At 48.5% G+C, this 21,547-nt stretch overlaps 2 protein-coding genes across 3 annotated transcripts in view; one reads left to right on the top strand and one right to left on the bottom strand.

Annotated features, from left to right (window-relative positions):
• Window positions 1–4,634, top strand: part of tfb1m (transcription factor B1, mitochondrial) — a 33,067-nt gene extending 28,433 nt beyond the window's left edge. For both annotated transcript variants that reach the window (XM_036541670.1, XM_036541669.1), the window contains exons 7-8: window positions 1,654–1,781; window positions 2,382–4,634. In XM_036541670.1, coding sequence (XP_036397563.1) covers window positions 1,654–1,781; window positions 2,382–2,634 — 381 coding nt within the window. In that variant the 3' untranslated portion in view covers window positions 2,635–4,634. The remainder of the gene's footprint in view (window positions 1–1,653; window positions 1,782–2,381) is intronic.
• A 1,001-nt stretch (window positions 4,635–5,635) lies between these two features.
• tiam2a (TIAM Rac1 associated GEF 2a) overlaps window positions 5,636–21,547 on the bottom strand; it is a 56,189-nt gene continuing 40,277 nt past the window's right edge. Inside the window, exons 16-27 of the mRNA XM_036541595.1 lie at window positions 17,886–18,074; window positions 17,017–17,085; window positions 15,376–15,501; window positions 14,891–14,999; window positions 11,207–11,386; window positions 10,726–10,844; window positions 10,401–10,509; window positions 9,663–9,721; window positions 9,284–9,386; window positions 9,038–9,125; window positions 8,800–8,933; window positions 5,636–7,850 (exon numbers count right to left, since the gene is read on the bottom strand). Coding sequence (XP_036397488.1) covers window positions 7,336–7,850; window positions 8,800–8,933; window positions 9,038–9,125; window positions 9,284–9,386; window positions 9,663–9,721; window positions 10,401–10,509; window positions 10,726–10,844; window positions 11,207–11,386; window positions 14,891–14,999; window positions 15,376–15,501; window positions 17,017–17,085; window positions 17,886–18,074 — 1,800 coding nt within the window. The 3' untranslated portion in view covers window positions 5,636–7,335. The remainder of the gene's footprint in view (window positions 7,851–8,799; window positions 8,934–9,037; window positions 9,126–9,283; window positions 9,387–9,662; window positions 9,722–10,400; window positions 10,510–10,725; window positions 10,845–11,206; window positions 11,387–14,890; window positions 15,000–15,375; window positions 15,502–17,016; window positions 17,086–17,885; window positions 18,075–21,547) is intronic.

The raw sequence follows: 21,547 nt of genomic DNA, 5'->3' as shown, positions 1-21,547 counted from the left end.
TGAAAAAAGCCTCATAAGATTTTAACCGAGAGCGTCTCGGGCGTAAAGGTTATCAGAGCAGGATTAATGGCTGGTTCAGAATGTATTACATCAGAGCACCAGCGGCCAGCGTGTAACAGGCGGTCGTAAATTAGACCGCAAAGAGACCCAGACAACTCAGCTGCTGGAAGGCTGCTGGCCGCGCTGGCTGGGTTTGGGCTTTGGACCGGTTCCCTCTTAAATCACAGAGCGGAGAATATAAACGGCCTAATTACACCGAGAGGTAGAAATGAAAGGCATCCTTTACCGTTGCCTGTCGTACCACTGCAGCCCGGGGGTGGTCTGTCTCCGAGCGGGACACAGGGGGGTTCGATTTAAAGCGATCGCCCTGGACGTTTCGAAAACGAGCCGCCACACCCGCCTAAGTGACAGGTAGCGGAATTAATTTCGTTAATGCAGGCTCCCGCCCTGCGATTGATTCGGATGAGTACATGATTTATGACGTCTTCTGTCAGTTGCTTTTTTCATCAATCTTCGTGCATCCCGAGAGCGTAACCGCAATCCGACAGGCTCTTCCCGTTGACTAATTGCTTGTGAAGTTCGCCCTAAAATGAGTGACGTCCCCTGGGTGGAGGAGTACTCCCGGGTCCAGCACCGCAGCGGCACCCGAAATCAGAGGAAGGCCCAGATCTGAGGACATTGCCTCCCCCCTCTAATGACCCAAGCAATACCTAGACATGTCCTAGTTTTTAGGAAAATGGGCAAACACAATTGAGCTTTCCTCCTATTCAAACAATACAAGTAACAATACCAAATACCAGTTAACTGCTAATTCGGGTAATGGCACATACTGAAGAAGCAGAGGGAGAAGTGAGAGGAAGGGTGTTCACACGTGTGTCACCAGTGTGTTCTGTCCGACCCGAGCTTCAGCAGCGGACGCGTTCCCTGGGCAGATGGCGGGCAAGTCGCCCCATTCCCCCTCCCCCCCCAAGCACTCCCGCTCACCCGTTGACGCACCTGCTACCAGGTGAGCGTGGCGTGAGTGCCGTGCGCTGGCCTGGCTCGGATCCAAGCCCGGGGAGCAGGGAGGATGGGGGTGGGGCCTTGGTGGGTTCAGCAGTGTGTGTGTGTGTGTGTGTGTGTGTGTGTGTGTGTGTGAGAGAGTGGGCTGGCGGTGTGTGTGAGGGAGGGGTGGCCGTTAGAGAGGAACCCGAGCCAGAACTCGCAGTCTTCCCCTGCAGGGGAGGAGGGTGAGGCCCGGCCCCCTCCCACGCAGCCACGTCAGCACCGCCCCTCCCTCCCGGCCCCCACACACGCACCCGCCCATCTCCCCCTGGCGTAACGGGAGGAGGTGGCCTGCTTCGTATCCGCGTGTGAAAAGGGCGGTTTTGTGGCCCTTCGCACAGGTGTTACTGTGGCAACAGGATCCAGCTCTCCTTCACGCAGTGCGTCCCCTCACTCGCCCTCCCCTTCCCAAACGAAAAATCCACTTCAGCACAGTCCTGAGCTTTTCTCTAACCTTCTGTCTATGTGTGTGTGTGTGTGTGTGTGTGTGTGTGTGTGTGCGTGCGCGTGTGTGTGCGTGCGTGTGTCGCATGCATGTATATGTGTGTATGTCTGTGCGTGTCTCTGTGCGTCTGTGTGTATGTGTGTGTGTGTGTCTCTCCTCTGCAGGTGGATGTTGGGGTAGTCCACTTCACCCCGCTGCCCCAGCCCCAGATCCAGCAGCCCTTCAAGCTGGTGGAGAAGCTGGTGAGGAACGTCTTCCAGTTCCGGAGAAAGCGCTGCCACCGAGGGATCGAGTAAGCGCCCCCCCCCCCCCCCCCCCCCCCCCTTCCTCCCGAAACACTGCTCCTCTCCCTCTTTCCATTTCACAAGCAATTAAGCGCTTTCCCTGGCCCACAGGGTAATAAAACGCATCGCCTACATTACACAGCCAGGTACCCCCGAAGTCCCCTGCAGCTACCCGTTATCATTCACCATGAACCCAGATAACAAAAGGACTGGGGGGAGCAGAGAACAAATTATGACTCACTGGGACATGGTGTCAGAGCTGTAGAAGGAGCTTATGTAACTGTGGCGACCGTGTTAGCGTCAGCGTCAGTGTTAGTGTTAGTTAGTATGCACGTTAGCAGCTAACGTGTCCTCTTTCAGCGGCTGCATTAGCGTTACTGTTAGCTTCAGCGTGGGCATTAGCGGCTAACGTGTCCTCTTCCAGCAGCCGCATTGGCGTTACTGTTAGCTTCGGCGTGGGCATTAGCGGCTAACATGTCCTCTTTCAGTGGCCGCATTGGCGTTACTGTTAGCTTCAGCGTGGGCATTAGCGGCTAACATGTCCTCTTCCAGTGGCTGCTGAGGCTGACCAATCTCGCTCTCCCCCCTCTGCCGTTCTTCCGCTCCAGGATGCTGTTCCCGGAGGCGCAGCGGCTGGAGCTGGCGGAGGCCATGATGCGGAGGGCCGACGTGGACCCCACCCTCCGCCCCACCCACCTCTCCATCCAGGACTTCCAGGCCCTGGCCGACACCTACGCCGGCCTGTGCGCGGAGAACCCGGGCCTGATCGCGTACGAGTTCCGAGAGGAGCTGAGGCAGAAACGTGGGCGCAAAGGGCTCCAGGAGGAGGAGGAGGAGGAGGAGGAAGAAGATCGGTACTGACACACAAGGGCGCGGGGACACAGGAGGAGCTAACCACCTCGGTGAAGAAGGATGCTAACGGCACGCTGCTCTACAGACCGACAGACTCAGCCGGCCGAGCCATGAATTTTCCAAGACGAATATTCCTTTTGTTTGCTGAAGGAGAGGGAATGGCTGGCTGCAACAGGACTGCTGGTGAGAGAGGAGGAGAGAGGATGGGGTTCCGAGAGAGACAGTGAGTCTCATTCTATGGCAAAAACACAGCAGGACTGCTGGGACAGTCAGCTGAGACTCGGATTGTGTATGTATTAACTGGCGCACATAGCGTGTGTTACAGCTGATCCTGGTGCTGAAATAGTTTGTCTGAAACTGATCCCAGAGCAGTCGTTCATGTGCTTGACTGCTCCTTCCCACTGAGGTCCTCGTCATTTCGGTTACAACCTGCTAACTGAATGCTGTTAATCGAATCGGTGTTTCAGACCTCGTGATTTTCAGCTGCACGATGTCTGTGAAGACAGAAGTGTGTTAGCTGGAGATGAGTTTGTGGAGATAAAAAGGGGAAATATTAGAAATGTTATAATTATTAGAAACAGTATGAATGTTTACAATGTTTGGGATGTGTTCAATGATACTTTTAATGTTGTTTGTATTGCCACATATTTGTAAAAAGCAGTGGGTTTTTTTAGGACAAAAAACCTCCATCAGCCCACTCATATCTCTGCAAGGACTGATAGCAGATAACTGTCAATAAGCAATACAAATTAGTATTCAATAAACAGCTCAGTCAAGCTCAGTTAAGATGTGGGTTGGAACAGAACACCAGCGTGTGCAGCGGTATTTTAGAACAGGGCCTGAAAAACACTGCTGCAAAATTCTGCCGGTAATTCGCCCTCCCTCAGAAATCCCAGAAGAGCCAGGCCACGTGGGAGTTAAAAAAGCGAAATTTTACGGACGGTTTAAAATGAGAACGCGCTGATGCTTTTCAGGCCATGTATCTCTCTCTGTCGTCGTTCTCTCACTAGGGAGCTATGAGCGGAAAGGGGACGGAGAGTCGCCTTGGAAAAGTTGCGTGGACTAGATTGGACCATAGAAATAGATTTTAAATGTAATCTCGGCAAGAACCGTGTCTGCTATTACAACTTTAATTTTAAAGTTGGCTGACAACTTGGAGAGGCGCAAGTGTCATGAAAATATAGGTACTCTGGTCCTCGAAATATGCTATAATGCTGAACGCAAACTGAAATTGAAGTGAAGTGTCAGCAACTTACAAATTCTGAACAAACAGGTTTAGAAATATTATTTTGGGAGTATTATGACAAGACTGTCAGTCAGAATGCCTACTGCGTTCAGAAAATTGGTATCAGGAGAGACCATTACATTTGCGTTTAAAATTAAAGGGCATTTACCATCACATCAATAAAATTATGCTGACACACAGAAACAAGAGCACTTCATTACACGATTAAAATATTATGAATACATTATTCCAAACTGTCCATTGTGATGGTAATGAATGCTGGAGTAATAACATACAGCAAGCATGAGATTTTCAGACCCACTATTTTTTGCAGGAATATAGATTTAACTATTAACTACGATTTGCAGGAATATAATTTAACGTAAAGTACAGTGGTGTGTAAGCGTAAGGATTTATGGTGATCCTTGTTCAGTCATGCATGCAGATTTATAAGGGGAAGTTTTCCAGTTGAAGACTGCAGCACGAAAATGCGCAATGAGCTTTCACTCATTTGCGATGGTATTATCATTGGAATCTTTCATCTCGTGTACCTTCAGTCCATATACATGTGTAATCTCGCTAAGATCGCTAACAAATACACAGCTAACACTCACTCAGACAGCTAAAATCTGGGATACTTCCATGCATAATAACATGCTGCCGTAATGACACTTCGGGCTTTTTTGAAGCTGATATTCCTACTTGGTCCACTTGGATTGCAGAAAAGTACAATATTTGTGGAAAACACAAATCTTTAACCTATTTATATGTCCTCAGTGATGCATACGTACACCAGATGGTGAATCTCCCTCCATCAGCCTAAAGTGCACACTTTCGTCCTTATTCCCACGTGACCAAAAGTATCACTTAAATCCCGCTTTTCTGTCCTTTGTGTGACAGCGTTCTTTTGAGGATAGCGATACAACAGCAGCGCGGTAAAACTTTCATATTTCAGTTGAAGTGAAAACTCAAGTAAGCCACTGCGTATTGGTCGTCTTACGCGAGCACTTGACATGTTGAATTGATGCCTTTTAAAAAATGTAAGATGGCTGATTAAAAAGTTATTAAATGCAGAGGATTTAAAATGGCTTATTGTTGAAAATACACTTCCCACTGAGTAAAAACGTACATTCTGAATGCAAGCATAATCTGAGTACTTCAATGTTTCAAGTAATTGAAGAACTACCTGTACGTAAAATCCTGTAAATTCCCCAAATTAATTTCCCGCATAGTTTGGAAATCCGATTAGATTTGAAAGGGCTTTAGTGTTCATTTCACAGACGTGCCAGCTTTCTTCTTCTTACGCTGTTGGGAAAGAAATTGCCTTAATTACTTAATTAGTGTAATTGTTTGATTAAGTGCTGGGGAAGATAAAGCGCCCGAGGTTGCTTCAGCCTCCCACAGAATGTCTAACTCTGAACGTTCAACAGTTCCTCTCCAGCTCGGTCCAGAAGATAAGACGCTGCTTTTTGTCAGTGAAAGGGAAGTTTTGCTTCGGCGCAGAGCTTGAAGTGTTGTAAGGGCAAAGAGTGTGATAGTGACAAAGAGCAGGGCTTGATCCCCCAATTGGGCACTGGTCATGTACCCTTCGGCACGGGGTTCATCCCAAACATCCAGCTGTGTACGTTTATGTACGTTTACTCTGAATAAGAGCGTCTGCTAAGCAAAACACTGTACAAACGCCCCTCTTTCTTAAGTTTGGAATGTGCTTTGAGTGGAATCTGCCCGTACTGTGGATTAGCAGGATAGTGCTGGGGTGAAAATACTTAAGTAGATCCAAACCACATTCATCAGTCTGGACACAGTTTCTCCCAGTGGGCCACGCTGGACGGCTTTCATAGAGGTCAACGTTTTATTAATAATAATAAAAAAAAAAAAACAGATTTCAAAGTTCACATTCCTCATTGTGCTAGCGTTTCTGGCGTGTTTAAGTTCAGAGAGCAGCGAGTTAGGAATGGGTTGGTTCAACAGTGTACCTTGCAATGCAATTAGAACACTAATGTTTTATTAAAAAAAATATCCCCCTAATACAGCACAGCACTTATTGCACATTACAGTTCACCTGTTCAATGTCATGTATATACAAAGGAAAATGTTCAAGTAACACTTCAGCCATTTTGGGGGAAAAAAACGTATATATGTGCTTTTTTACCCTCTTGTACATGTAAAAAAATGTAGGGGAAAAACATCACACTTGTGGGTTTGAAACACTTTTTGGATCAGTGGCCCAAAGCTAAATTTTATTTTTACCCATTTTTGTGGGTAATTACCCATCCACGCACATCCGTAGCACACCGCAGGAATGAAATGAAAACCACACCATCTTATGCTATGTGAGAATACCCAATGGGAGGAAGATGATACATCTGATCGATTTTAATCAGATTACTCTGGCTGCATGTTCCTCTTGCCGTTTCGGGTCACAGCGGGTTGTGTGTGGCTGCAAATGGGGATACCTGAATCAAAATGCCATTTCCGTGAAACCCAATCACAAAAGCGCACAATTAGGCACGGGTTTAGTCATCGTTTCCTCGCCTTCCTGCCTCGTGTGAAAGTAAGGGGCGAATCTGGGATTCAGAACTGCCTGAGCGGTAGGAAATCTGGCTCACGTTGGCATTAATGTGCCAGGAAAGGTTGAGTCATCCGACACAACATGCCATCAAATGTGTTCACTGGGGACTAAAAAAGATACTTAGAGGAAAAATTAGAAATCAAAAAGGTCTTTCAAATAGGACTTTATTAACTGTACACAGTAGTGTACGCCGCGCGAGAGGGTTAAAAGGAAAATTAATTTAGGCGCTGGTGCCTCTAACAACTTGTTTTCTGCACAGCAAGTTGTTACATAATTAAAGGACAATTTAGCAATGGCTAAATACAGAGCTGCACAATGACGGAGATTATGCAGAAGACAATATTCCTAACTTGTTCGTTTAATGTTTTTTTTCCCCAGGTTCGATCTCCAGGTCACCGTGGTGTTCTTAATTCAAACTATCCCAGTCTTAAACCTAACAGCTGCTTTGCTCCCTACACAAATAAAAAAATAAAGACCTATCAATAAATAAAAATAATTTATACTTAAAAAAAAAATTACAGATGTCCAAGTAAAAATAAGATCAAATGTTTTAAAAAAAAAAAAAAGCAGGCAGATTGTGTACTTAGTGCACAAACACACAGAAAGGCAGAGTCCCGGTAATCAGATGTGCATTCATTTGTTTTTCTGTGAGGTCCCCCATCCTTCGAACCCAGGCTGCGTTCTGCTAAGCTGTATCCGCGGCATACCTGCGCAGACCCACTGATCCTCATAGCACGTGGATCAGCTAATAGGCCAAAAGAGAGGTCTCGGTGACTAGGATGGTGCCATCCAGGTGATCGCGCGATCTGTGGATCAGACCTGTGCAGGTTGGACCTAGCACAACGTGACCAGGTCTAGACCAAGAGTGAGGGGTGGAGCTTATTTCAGGACAAAGGGAGGTCCTGGTTTGGCCCTATACGGTGGGGACGGTGGTGGCAGACCCGAAGCTCTCCGCCATGTCGTAGAAGCAGTCCTCGTTGACTGCCGAGGCCAGGCTCTGTACGCTGAACTCCCTCTCCAGCAGGGTGTTGATGTCGACACCCGGGGGCTCCGTCTGGCTGTCCAGGGAGCGGGAGTGCTCCCGCATGCTCAGCAGCGCCCCCTGGCTGCGCCGCAGGCTGCTGCTCTTCCTCTTGACGGGGCCGAAGTGGGCGCGCACCAGCCTGCGCTGGTTCTCGGGCGTGTCCTCGCCTGGCTCCGCCCCCTCGGGCTGCGCGCAGGGCGCCGGCGGCCCCGCCTCTGCCACGCTCAGCCGCTGGAACTGGGCCTCGATGGCGCTGGTCGGGGAGCCCCTCTGAGTGCGCCCATCGCTCGACGCGCCGCCCTGGCTGCTCTCGTCTGAGTCCTCCCGCCCACCCTTCGGCAGGGTCCTCGGGGCGGGGAGCTCCAGGGAGGGGTGCTTGCCCATCCAGGAGGCACGGGTGGAGCCTGCCGTGAGACAAAATGGTTGGGTGGCATCAGTGAGAGAACCACAGGCCACATAAGAGGCAAACCCATCACTGCTAGCTGTGGGATCAGCCCAATGCACAGAAACTTTTAAAGGAACACGACAACTAAACATTTTCAGTATATGCAGATGTGTATAATGCGTATGTGCAATGGAGGACTTGCAATGGGTGTTGAAGGCTTCCTTTGGCTTTCTCCAAACATAAACGTGTTCACACATATACGAAAAAGATTAAAACATTCATCGGACCATATTATTTCCTTCCACTGCTCTGAAGTTCAGATATCGCGCTCATTACCTCAGGTTCAGTGTGTGCATCAGCCATGGTTACAAGCAGTTTCCTAATTGCAGCTCTACTGTGAAGCTCAGAGTGTACAGCTTTTATTGAGACTGGGTCATGGAAGTGTCTATCCTTGTTGGCACAGTAAATAATTTTACTGTTTTTGTGACTGACTTACATTTTCATGTTGCCTCATTATCTCCCACACTGAACTCTTGATGGCAGAAGCATATTGGTATCAGTCATGACGGGAATATGAAACCCATGTGCAGACTCCTTTTTAATTTTGATTTAGTTACTTCAAAATAAAAGTCTCTCTTGATTTGGCATTTCAATTATTTTTTCTATCCCCTGTACAGTATATACACAGTATATACATCAAAGGTCAACAACACTCAGGCCTTCAATAGACTGTATTCTTCTTTTAACAAAATCCCCATGTTCTGACCAATAGATCATCCTTTCCTCTGAGAGTTGCTGAGCTCTGTGGTCAGCTGCATTCTCATGCCTCAGTGAGCCAGTGAGGTAGTTCCAGACCTGATCCAAGCTAACTGCTGCAAGAAAGTCATTTTTGGGATGTGAGCTTTGTGCTTGTATGACGGCAGGGTGAAGCGGAGCCTCACATGGGGGGTGGGGGAGGGGGCTCTCACCTATCCGAGCGGACGTGGGCATGACACTCCGCAGGGGGGCGAGGCGCTCCTTGCTCGCCCTCTCGTTCCTCCGAGCGTTCTCCCGCAGGACGGAGCGGATCACCTTGATCATTTTGGCCTTGCACTCCGGGTTGCTGGAGAGAGAGGTGGAGAGGGATTGACATGTGGGTCCCCACAGTGTGAACCGGAAGTCACTGTGGCGATGCCAGCCCTGCCCTCTGTCTGCCCCGCCCCTTACCTGCTGCAGAGCTGGAAGGTGGTCTCCGGTCTGCCCTCCAGCTCTGACTTGGTGTGAATCAGCTCCCAGATGCAGCTGGTGTCTGCTCCTGCAGGAGGATTCGCACAGGATTTCATTCACTACGGCAGCCTTCCTAACCTAACAGCCTTTAACATCTTTATGTTGGTGCGTTTGGGATGTAAAGGGAGAGCAAAGCCTCCTGCTGATGTAGGTTCTGTTTAAAGGGAGGTTCTGGGAGGTACTGACCCGCTGTGTTTCCCAGTCGGACCTGCAGCGCCGACAGCGGGATGAGCCATCGAAACTTGAACGGGTCAAAGTCACCGTGGGGGTTCGAGGAACGCGCGGTGCCCTGTGCCACACACACACACGCAAAAACAAGCACACGGAGACACACACACATACAAAAACAAGCACACACACGCACGCACACACAGACACAAACGCACACGAAAACAACCACACAGAGACACACACACACAAGCACGTGCACAGACACACATACACACAAAAACGAGGCAAGCACACACAAGCATGCAGGGAAAAAGAGAGATGAGATGTCAGAGTCACGCACCCTTGTCATATACTGAAAGATGTGAAAGGAGCGAGATGGACAGGCTAGACTCACCATCTTCTTTTTCAGTTTGCTGCTCTCTCGGCACACCAGGATCACAGCTCTCTTGAAAACTTTGGGGAGAGATAACATTTTCCTTTCACTCGCTGCACAGCAGGGGGGTTCCTTTGTGACGGTTTGACAGTCATAATGTGAAGTACTCACTTTCCTGGAAGACTTGGAGACTGATTTAGCAGCTCTTTCTGAACCTTTTGTACGTACTCTGCTAGTGACATTTACATTCTCCAAATGACATTCTCTGGTATCTTCACCACAAGCTACATTTAATATTTAATATGGTAATATGTTATAATAATAAACGTTTTGAGAAAACCTGTTTTGAGAAATGCACTTGTAGGGGTGAAATGATGTATGTAGCAGGGGTAGGCAACCCTGGTCCTAGAGTGTCAGAGACGTTTCTGCTTTTTGCTCCATCCAAGCTCTTGACCAAAAAAATTAGATTAATGGCATCAATGCAGCTGACAATGTGATACTTACTGGTTCTGTCAGACTGGGTCACCTGCAGTAATTTAGCAATATATTTAACCCAACTGTGTGATTAAGAGCTCAGCTGGCTCAAAAACCAGTGACATCTCTGGCACTCTGGGACCCAGTCAAACAGTGTCTAAACTCGCCTGGATACAGTGTTCACTTGCGGTCAGTTTAAATGCCACTTTCAGCCATTGGCGCCTCTCTGGCTGCCAGCAGGGGGCACCTCTTTTTTTTCCCACGATGCCCTGGCAGGCCACTCACCGAACACAGTCAGCTCCGGGTCCTTTCTCATGCGGCCCAGCGATGGGAACGGGTTGAGCCAGACGACGGAGGAATGCATGAGGAATTCTCCCATGGAGATCTCCGTGACCTTGGGGAAGGAGGGAGGGAGGGAGGCGTTTCGCCATGTGAGACCGCGCACATTACTGACCATCAACAGAGGCTCCTAACATACGGGAGAATCTTGCCATTCACTGAGGAAGTATGTTTGAGACTCCTCTCATGGGGAGACCCACAAATCCCAAACTGTACTGATTAATAGCGTGGGGGGGGGGACCTGCAGATGCGGGGCGCTCCTGTGCCGTACCTCCTTCTCGTTGTCGCTCTGCTCCGCCACCAGCTGGTCGAACACCGTGCCGTAGTCCTCGTAGATCTTCTGCATCTCATTGATGTGACTGGCCACCTTCTCCATGGCTTTCAGAGCCTCTGCGGGGGAGAAAGAAGGGTCAAATCCAGGCTATTCAGCCAGCGGGAGGGTGAGACTGCATTAACCCCAGAATGGGCGGGCCTACCATTTGCTGTCAATCACTGGTTTGACTGAACCATTGAAAATGCAATACCATGTGATAGGTTCACACATTTTGGATTTCAAAACTCAGTTTTTTTCTACATCCATAAGCTGGTAGTCCTTGTCCTCCTCTGTATGTATAGAGACACCACCCCCCTCAGTTGAGTGTGTGTGTGTGTGTGTGTGTGTGTGTGTGTGCTGCACTGTACGTGTGAGATGGTAGTGTTCCTCGATGTCTGTGTGTGTGTGTGTCTGTGTGTGCATGCGTGTGTGAGTGTACCTGTGAGGTGGTAGTGTTCCTCGCTGTCTGTGTCGGTCAGAGACACCAGCTCTCTGAGCAGCAGCGGGTACTTCAGCACCCTCTGCACGGGTTTGATCAGGTACGACTCCAACGTGGACGAGTGCTGCTTCGTCGGGTTCTTGGTATCCAGGAACTCCTTAAAGGCTCTGTCTGTCTTTGCTAATAAGGGGGGTGAAGGAAGAAAGGAGGAGGGATACATTCTCACCAACAGGAATATCCCGCAGTATTTTAAAGCATCAGCAGTTTGTGAGGAATGCTATTCTGGGCCTCCATATATAGTGTTGTTATAACTTTTCCTGGGAGTGCACTTCTCACGGCCCGATGGACCATGGCAACTGCAGCCGTTACAGAACTTCTGCGTGCGCAGTGTCCCTCTGTCCACAAGAGGGCAGTACAGGCCACTCGAGCGCCTCACGTGACCACTGCAGTAAAATAAAACCAATGCAGACGCGGTAAAACAGCAGAGGGGTGAGTGGGAGATGGCAGAGTTCCAGAATGCACACTCTGGACCCTCTGTCCTCACAAACTCCAGAGTGTGCAGAAGCAGAGCGCAGTGGGAGCGTGAAAAGGCCCAGAACCCAAACAGTCCTCAGCTGCATCATTTAGCTCAATCAGCAATCAATAGGAGGATGAGGTGCAAATCTTGGCCTGTGCTCACACAAGCTGACTGTGGAACATCCCAGGCATGGGCAATTTCCGCCCATTCTTCAGAATCGAGCTGAACGTAATTTGTAATGCCTTTTCCATACTTAGGCGTACTCTTAAAACGTAAAGATATTAAGAGGCTTAATACTCCTGAATGCATTTACATTACATTTTACCACTCAGCAGATGCTCTTATCTAGAGTAGAGCAGAAAAATGCATCTAATAGGATTCACACAAACAGCATTATATATGGAACACAACAGACTACATTCTAACACAGATCAATCCATCCCACTGAGGTGTACTAACTAGAGCTATCATAAATATCTAGGTATGAATAAATTCACAAGTGCAATACAGCATACCCAGCAGTAATAAAGACTGTACGAGTAAGGGAAGGATTTGAGTTATGATTAAGCAGGGAACCAAGATGCAGTCTGAACAAGTAAAACTAGATTATAATTATTCTGGAAAGTACCACAGGAGCAGTCATAATCAGGCATGTGTACATTTGACCGTTACAGCTTCAATCTGTAATTCGTGAATGTTGTGTCAACTTCTCACATCGGCGCAGCCTTGGAGCCAGAGTAGCTTGGTGGTCTCTTCCGTTCAGAGTACCATCAGTTTTCTTTTCAACAGCAGTATAACCATTTGCAGTGAGAGATGCTACTGGAGACCTATAGATTCTCATAAACCAGTGAAGCTATTGTGCCTCGCCTTGCTCAAGGCTGCACCATTTGTTTAGGTATGTAAGCAGTGATCAATATGAGGAAGACTGCCTTGTCTGTGATGGAGTACGGTAAGCAACTCGGCTGTCCTGAAGCCACCCCGAAAACTAAGAACCCACTTAAGACTTGTACAAGTAGCTGTAGCGGCTCACAAACACCAATGTCAAGTTCACAGCTTCCCCGACAGGAAGGCAGCTTTGGAGCATCACAATGGCAGGAAGCAATTAGCCAAGTTACCGATTATATCTTGCTTTTGTTTTTCACAGATTTAATTAGGGGCCATTCTGACACTGCCGGGTCTGATTCCTGAATTAAGAGCAGAGAGGAAAGCTGCAGCACAGAAGTGACAATGCAGAACTCTGTGCTTCAGTTAAGTGAGCAGACAAGTACTGTGCTACGGACAGAAAGTTTAACCAGCGTCGCTGCCCCCATTTCATAAAACAATTCTGGAACGGTGAGTTACAGAAGATATTCTTTATCTGTGTCAATGGCTTGGTATTTATGAGCACACATTTCCCATCTTGATTTAAACTTCACGTTAAATCCGTGTCAGCAGCACTCATAATTCATCTTGGTACCCTGAATTTGAAGAAGGCAGTATTGATATTCTGCAGAACCTTCTTGCGATGACATTTATTTGGATTTTGCTGTGACTCCAAGGCAGGCTGTTACTAAAACATTTACATCACCTTGTACTTATGTGAAATATATTTTATATGCTGGAACCATTTTGTAATGACCATATTTACAGGAAGCCTGTTTATAGCAAGGCCTGCTTAATTGAACAGTTTTATAGCACCCTACTATATAACTGAATAACTGCATTATAATGTTACACTCCACCAATATTTTTACAAATCCTGGCCAGACTGTAAGGCCTGTTCTATACTTTATACAGATATGTAAAATCTGTATATGAAAATCACTATTAAAGCAGTGTTATTGTTATTACACACAAGGAGTTTCTGCATGTGGTTGTGTGACGATGGGCGCATGCGTTGACTCTCGGGATTAGGGAAAATGCTGCACTTTTGAGTGGTTTTTCCCCCTCCGTGGATAGAGAAGCCATGAGGGCGTTAATTCTGCCACTCAAAGCCAGTGGAAAGGCCGGCTCGTCACCACTCCGGCTCGTAAGTGGCAGGCAATTATCAAGTTTAATGCAACGCAGTTGGCTCGGCACAATCAAGGGGGGGGATGGTGAGCGCCACGCACTAACATGCAATTACTGCAGCCGCTGCCGGACGCCCACGGCCCACACATACCCACTCTGCGCCCCCTCCCCCACCCCATCCCCTCCCCTCCTCCACCCTACCCTCCCCTCCTCCACCCTATCCCCTCCCCTCCTCCACCCTACCCTCCCCTCCCCCACCCCATCCCCTCCCCTCCTCCACCCTACCCTCCCCAATCGCTCCAGCCTTTTTTTTTTTTACTTTTTTTTACAAAACAAGATTAAGCCTCTTGCCACGTTTTATGCCTGCCACTTACTTACTCCCTAATTTCTGTACCTGCTTGTACGGGTACTAAACAACCCCTATAACGAGAGGAATTTAAGAGGCATGGGGATGCAATTACCCTACCCTTGTGGGAGGGGCGCCTGGACATTTCATTCATTCCAGACTGGGCACTTTGCCCAAAATGAAAATAAGGTCGACAGCGCGGGGATAAATTAAGTTCAACATTTTTAGTTTATAGCTGTATGTCATTCATCATACGCTGAGACATTCAAAGACACGAGACGTTCCGTTCCCTCAGCATCTGCTGGTCTGAACCTCGCTACAGGGCAGACAGAGCATGGAGCGTGGAAGCTATTTCAGACACCCACACTGCATGTTAAACTGGTGTAAAACACGCACAACATCTCAGATCATAACAAAAGATGAAACGGGCTGTTGCACAGCGAGACGGACGCCGTGTGTAATATGAACAGACTAAAAGTCGACACTGCTGATAACTGCGTGTGCTTGGGACTGCTGTGAGGCTGCATGCTTAAATGGAGCTCGCACATAACAGGGGTATGTAAAGTTAGCGGGATACGGGACCACCTGCATACTATGCCATAAAACACAGAATGAAATTACCCAGCGTGCATTTACAGGGAGCTGACTTATTCAGCTGCTTATTCTTTTTTTTTTTTTTTTCTTTCACAGAGCGGAGCAGTTTCACATTAGCAGAACCGCATTATTGTTAAACTGAGGGGACCAAAATATGCACCCTCATCTAAACGGAACATTCCAGATGATGCAAGGCAGATGCAACGGGGGTTTTTCTGGCAAGGATTCAATGCCATACCTCTCTCCAGAACTTTCTGGACCTTTATGTGGTTCGCGCAGAAGCCGCTGTAGAGTTTGAAGTGATCCGCGTAGTACAGAAAGGAGCCGCCCAGGGAGAAGAGAAGTTTCTAGAAGCACAGAGAACAAAAGAACAGACTGAGACATCCTCTGAGTGCCGTCGTCTGGCTGATCCTCTCTCACGAGCCACAATACACAGAAAAACGATGGCTCATTTCCAGCACGTAGTCTGGTACAACGTGCTAACAGAAATACAATTTTCATGACAGCGTTATTGAACCTACAAACCACACACAAGTGTTTACCAGAGGACAGTGTACAACAGCTACACACGGGCTAGATTATTAGGGTGCAGTGCAATGTTCGACACAGTGAACTCACAGAGAGAGGGACAGTGCTGCCTTAGAATGATTAGGGGGCCGTGATGTTTTAAGGTGTGACGGAATTTTCTACACAGCTAGATCACAGAGACACAAGGGGCACTACCTTAAAGTGGACAGGGCTCTCCAGGGTGCTAAAGTCCGGGGAGGAGGCGATCCGCTCCTCCAGTGTCTGCAGGAAGACCCTCTGGAAGTTCAGCATCTCCGGCAGGCTGCCGAACAAGCTCTCCATCTGAGGGGAACCAACAGCGAAGGAAAACTCAGGGTAAACCACATGAATTTCCAGGCTGTGTATGGGGGAAAAAAAACACCATATACAAAACTGCACTGTTTCGATGTCTCACTCAGGCATTGCATTTGGGATCACGATTCCTTGCATAAATGCACAGGCACCACTGCAATAGTGTTTATGACAGAGGCAATGTAGATACGCACAGTAAAGGAGTCCAAATGGTGGACCCTGGTTAACATCAAGTTTACACACAATTAAAAAGTGCTTGAGTGGTTCTGGCACCAGCTGCTAAATATTTGGTAATTTGGATTCTACCAACATAACAGGCCACACCCAATACTGACCTCATCGGCAAAAAAGGCTATGCAAGAGGTTTGCAATGGGTGTTCCTCACTGATCCCAGATCACAAGGATTCTGACTTGTAGCTGTCATTATGGCATGTCAATTTGCCATGTGGTGGTGGCTTAATGAACTGTGAGGCCTGGATTAAGCACTCAGATACCATTATGTTGGGCTCTAGGCAGAAGCAGCACAGCACAGCAACAGAAGCTGGTATGTCACCTCTTTTGAAGTGATTGGATATTTTTTTAAAACCATTTCCCTTTTTTAAAACCATTTCCCTTTTTTAGCTTTCACACATTCAGTGAAACACAATTCTGCATCTCAATATGATTATACCTTAGATAAATGGAAAAGTAACGGCAAGACAAAAGGGACCGCAGCAACCCGGCAGAAGAAGCCGGCTAAGCTTCACACTTTTCAGGTGTTCTGAGCATCTCGATTCATTAGCAGATCCTTGTCAGAGAAACTACCTGGCACTGCCGCCAACAGGAGTTTTTTGCTGCACTATTTTCGATTTCCAATTCGCCACTTAAAATCAAGCCAGGGTCCTGCACTTATTTCCGATTTCAGCTTGACTCCAAGTGTTGCCTGCCAAGGTTTCGGTGCCAGCAAGAACAACTGCACAATAAGAACATGACACGGATGGACGTTTTAACGTAATATAAAAGATAATTTGAAGTAACGCCTTTCTCCCCCAGTTAATTATCCAGCGTCTCTGGGGTAAATGCAGCCCGTTTCATGATGAAAGGGGCACTGACTTCTGAGGGGGCTCTTTAGGAGGGATCACTGCCACCGAATTAAGCTGCGTGGTAATTCGCTCGGCTGTCTCTTAGGGCGTGTCCCCAAAAGGGAGTTTTAATTTAATTCAGTGCGCGCTATGATGGACCGCCCCTCGTTCTGTTCCACTGCTGCGGCTCTTAGGTGTGAATGTGCTTACAGCACGAACCAGCAAGTCCCATACGGTCAAACCTGCCTGCGTCATCATTATCTCTGAGTCTAAATCAGACACTGAGCCACTTGGGACTAAAACAGGTAAAATAACCGCCTCTCCCCCAACATGTTCTTTTCCCCGCCCCTTCCCCTCCCTGATAGGTTCCCCTCACTGTACCTCATCCTGTAATGAGGTTTCCCCCCCGCCCCTCCCTCTCCCTGATAGGTTCCCCTCACTGTACCTCATCCTGGGTCAGGAAGGTTTCACTCTGCAAGGGCTTCAGGTAGATTTCAAACAGACAGCTCAGGTCCTGCAGGACAGGAGGGAAAGAGGAGTTTCCACTTTCTGCCAACACTGCTGTGTGATCACAGACGTTTCTCATAATCCCGGCGACTCTGAATCACACAAAATGGCCATGTTCCAGTGCCAGCATGTATTCACTGATGTTTACTCATTTATTCTGCCATCAGATGTGCTTTTATCATCATGCTAATCATTGCACATTCCCCTACACTTTTATCCCATTCACATTTTAGCAAAGTATAACGTCTGCAAACATGAACCGCCTGCAAAGGCGTGCTTTTCACTTAATGGTTACCGTTTGATTTGACCCTTTTATTGCAGCATACCCGACTTTATGTTGCATTTTATGTGTACGGAATGCCACGGTACAAAGCGCCCGTCGTGGACGATGAAGATGCACTGAACTGCACCGCAGTGGGCGTGGCGGGGATGGCGGCTCGTGTCAGAATTGCTGCTGTGTTTTTACGGGACAGTTCTCTCGCGGGGCTGATTTACGCGCCCCTGCCACGAAAAATGAACGCGGCACCTCTCAGTACAGCGCTCGCGCATCCGGCAGAGGAAACTGTGAAGACACCCTCCCTCCCCCCTGACCCGACCAATCACAGCACCGTGTGACCACCAGCCTCTCCCTTTGTCTGATATTTAGCACGCTGTCAGATGACTGGAGACATGCCTGGATGCTTTTAAAGACCGCAATGGATCTTTCTGGAAGATCGTGCAGCTGGAATACACTAACACACATGCTGCACGCGTGTCGGGTGTGTCCTGTGTCCCGGGTGGCCGGGGTGTAGGGGGGTGGGGCTGTACCTTGACATAGGACTTCTCAGTGTCCACCAGCTCCTGGATGACCTTGCGCAGACGGTCGGTGGCAGACATGTGGCGGGGACAGGGGCGTGGCATGCCCGGTTCGGCCCCTGAGGTGCCCTTCTGGCCCTCCATCAGACCCCCGGGGCCCTCCTGGAAGGTGTGGTACACTGTGCACACTGTCTCCACACTCTGGGGGGCAGAGGGGAGATGACAGAGAGATAGAGAGGAGGGAGAGAGAGAGAAAGAGAGAGAGAGAGAGAGAGAGAGAGAGAGAGAGAGAGTGACCATCCACACTTACTGCGTTGAACACCAAAACCCCCTTTTGGCTGTATAAACACTGCTATTTTTGAATACTCAAATTGGCCATTTAATAGATGATACGTCCTGTATAAGGTCCGGTAATGCCAAGCCTGGGTGTATTCACCAGTATTAAGGGAAATGCATGGGACATTCACTGTGATTGTGTGTGCACTGCACAAACTCATACACAGTACAGAAAATGAAACTAACCAGTCTGAGCCTGTGGCGATGAGTGCGACAGCGTGCAGAGACTGCTATAGCAGCTGTTTCCTCACTTCAGCCTCCCAGCGGCTGTAGGGCAGGAGCCGCGGCAACCGCCTCATCGAAAAAGCCCACAGCGTGTTCCCCAACAGCATTGCAAAATTTCAAAATTTCAAAATTTGTTGGATTACAAATGAACCACGCTTCTGGCCTGCCAGACACACTGATGACCAAGAAATTGCGCAAAATGCTGCCTACTTTCTGCCTCCATGTAGGGCTGACGATGAGGATTTAGCCGCCTGGTCTAATACGCCAGGAAAGACACTGTTTGTGTCCCGTTCACTCTCACCCAGGACTGCCGAAGCACCTGCAGCAATCAAGTACTTTTAACAGGCTCCTGGTAGGCATTTTGGCTGAGAGCTTGTCTAATCTAATCTACAGATCTGAAAAAAATGCAAGGCGTCCATATGAAGTAAAATAACAACATGTAAGTCCATTGTAAATTGTCTTCTGCAGATTTTATCAAGTGAAGAAATCAAGTGCAGATCTCTCTCTAAGGGCAGATTACATGACTGAGTGATTAGAACGAGGGACTTACTGAGTTTAGTTTAGTTACGGAGTTTAACTTCATTTAATTTAGTGTTGCATGTGGCTTGCAGTGAAGGGTTTATTCATCTGTGGTTCCGCTGAGTGCTCAGATGACGTGGCTCCCGTGGGACTATTTTATTGGCTCATTCCCAAACAACCAGCCAGACCAAAGCCACAAAACCCTGCCACTGCAAATGGTGGAGGAGGTAACATCTATATAGAAATACAGGTTTTCTCCAGCAACACTTGTGTCCGGCTCACATGTCCTCTTCTAAAACGAAAGACGCAGGACCTGTCAAGGAAGATGGTGCTACTCCACTACCTGCCACTAGAGGGCTCTAGTTTACGACTTAATTGAGTGCATAGAAGAATGAACATTGGTCTGCATTATTTTATAATTTTAGCAGAGGACTAAATATATATAGTTATATAACAATATATATAACAATAATATAATTATGTGCGCACGCACACGCACACGCACACACACACACACACACACACACACACACACACACACACACACACACACACACACACAGAGTATAATTATGTAATTATTTGTCAAAGGTTTGGGTACAACTCACTTACAAATGTGCCACACAACCCACTTCTCACAGTTTGTTGCTGTGTTAAAATAATTACAGGACAAAAAAAAATCTTTTTCATTCTACTGCCCTTAAGAGCAGCACCCCTGTGGAGAGGCCTGTGCCACCCACAACATGTGCTGTGGACTTCCAGCCTCATTAAGTGAAACACAGGAATACAGAGACTGCAGAAGCAACCTGCAGAGATGCTTAATTTAGTGTGCGTTTGTCTGTAGCAGACGGAGACAGCGATGCCCCGTGAGGACTGCGGGATGTTTACAGGTTATCACGGGGGCGTGTTGACACAACACCTGCGAAGGCTGCGCTTCTGCTGACGGCGCCAGAGGTGACTCGCGTTCAGGGAAAAACACCGTGGCAGAGTCGAGGGAAAGAGCCGATGCTCGGTTTAACTCGCATCACTTCCTAACACCGTCGCTCGCGCACGCGGTGGGTATCATGGAACTGCAGCCAGTAAGAGGTTTCTTGCTGCAGAGCAAGTGCACACTTATCAAACCACTGGCCGACACTGTCGCACAACTGCCTAACCCATCTGATTCTGCTGCCTCTGAGTCCCATTACATCTGGCCCACCGCCAACGATCGCACCCCGAAACATCAAATCCAGAATCTGACCCAAAACCCCTCCGAACCTGAGCGGATTCTGCGGGAAGTGATATCTCATTCTCTGTAAATGGGGAGAGCATACTGTGGCGCTGACAGAAAAATGGGAGAGAGAGAGATAGGGCTGTCACACTCCTGTCATCGGGTGGCATGCGCACAATCAGCTCATCTCGACAGCAGCCGCCAAATATAGGACAGTGACACTTCAGAGGTGCCGATCTACAGAAAGGTGACAACTCGCTGGGCGGCCGTTTGAGCAGCCTGTTAGGGTAGCCAACTGCAGAGGAATTTGCAAATCTGGCATCCTCCAGAGGTTCTGGTGCCCAACTGGCCCCTCTGCGCAGGTGGGACCGCTTCTCAGCCTGGCAGGGTTGCCAGATCTGCTCTTTGTTGGAGGGAGCACCTGGAGCATGAACCCTCAGGCCTCAGTGACTTCGCGCTTACGTTGAAACGTCGCTTACGCAACTAAAAAAGTAACACTTGATAAAAATCAGTCGCTTCCAGCTACTGAACCCAACAGCGCAAATCTGAGCATTAAATGTCAAAGCAATTTTTGCTTCAGACGGCACAGCACCTAAATGACTCACACAGGCCTACGCAAGCACGGACACACACACGCGCGCGCGCCCATGCATACACATATGCACACGCGCGCACACACACACGCGCACACACACACACACGCGCACACACACACACACACGCGCACACACACAGCGGCTGAGGTTTAACAGATGCAGCAAGGGTAACACATCAAACGCACGGCCGCGGCTCCTTCTGCTCTTAAGAGAGAGGCCGCCTCCCACTCGCTGCCGCGGTAACGGCAGATTAGCGGTGATTGCGTGGAGCACCGCGGTCGCCAGGGGGTAAAACGGATCGACGTGACACGAATCTGACGGCACTGCAGGCGGGTCAAACGAGGCAGCCGAGACGGCGGGGGAGGGGGGGGGGCAGGGTGGTTTGAGGCAGCTCTCGTTAACCTGGCCACTGTTTAAACCTGACAGGCAAACGACTGCGGCGTGACAGGGCGTCACTGAGAACACCAGCTGTGTACGGCGGGGAAAGGAAACACAAACCCTCCTAAGAAGGGATCGACCAATGGGAGCAAGGGAAGGCAGCACACACAGAAGCTACAGTGAAGTATACAGAAACGCAAGCCTGGCAGCGTTTACCAGTTCTCCCATCATCCCTCTGTCTGTGGCACACAGCTCTTTCCACTGGCTTCCTTACATTACATTTTTGTCGTTTAGCAGACGCTTTTATCCAGAGCGACTTAAAACTGTATCCATTTATACAGCTGGATATGCTGAGGCAATTGTCATTTAAATACCTTGCCCAAGGGTACAAAAGCAGTGCCCCAACAGGG

Source organism: Megalops cyprinoides, chromosome 12 (genome assembly GCF_013368585.1).
Source record: "Megalops cyprinoides isolate fMegCyp1 chromosome 12, fMegCyp1.pri, whole genome shotgun sequence".
In the NCBI taxonomy this organism is placed as follows: domain Eukaryota; kingdom Metazoa; phylum Chordata; class Actinopteri; order Elopiformes; family Megalopidae; genus Megalops; species Megalops cyprinoides.
This window is presented reverse-complemented; position numbering and strand designations above follow the sequence as displayed.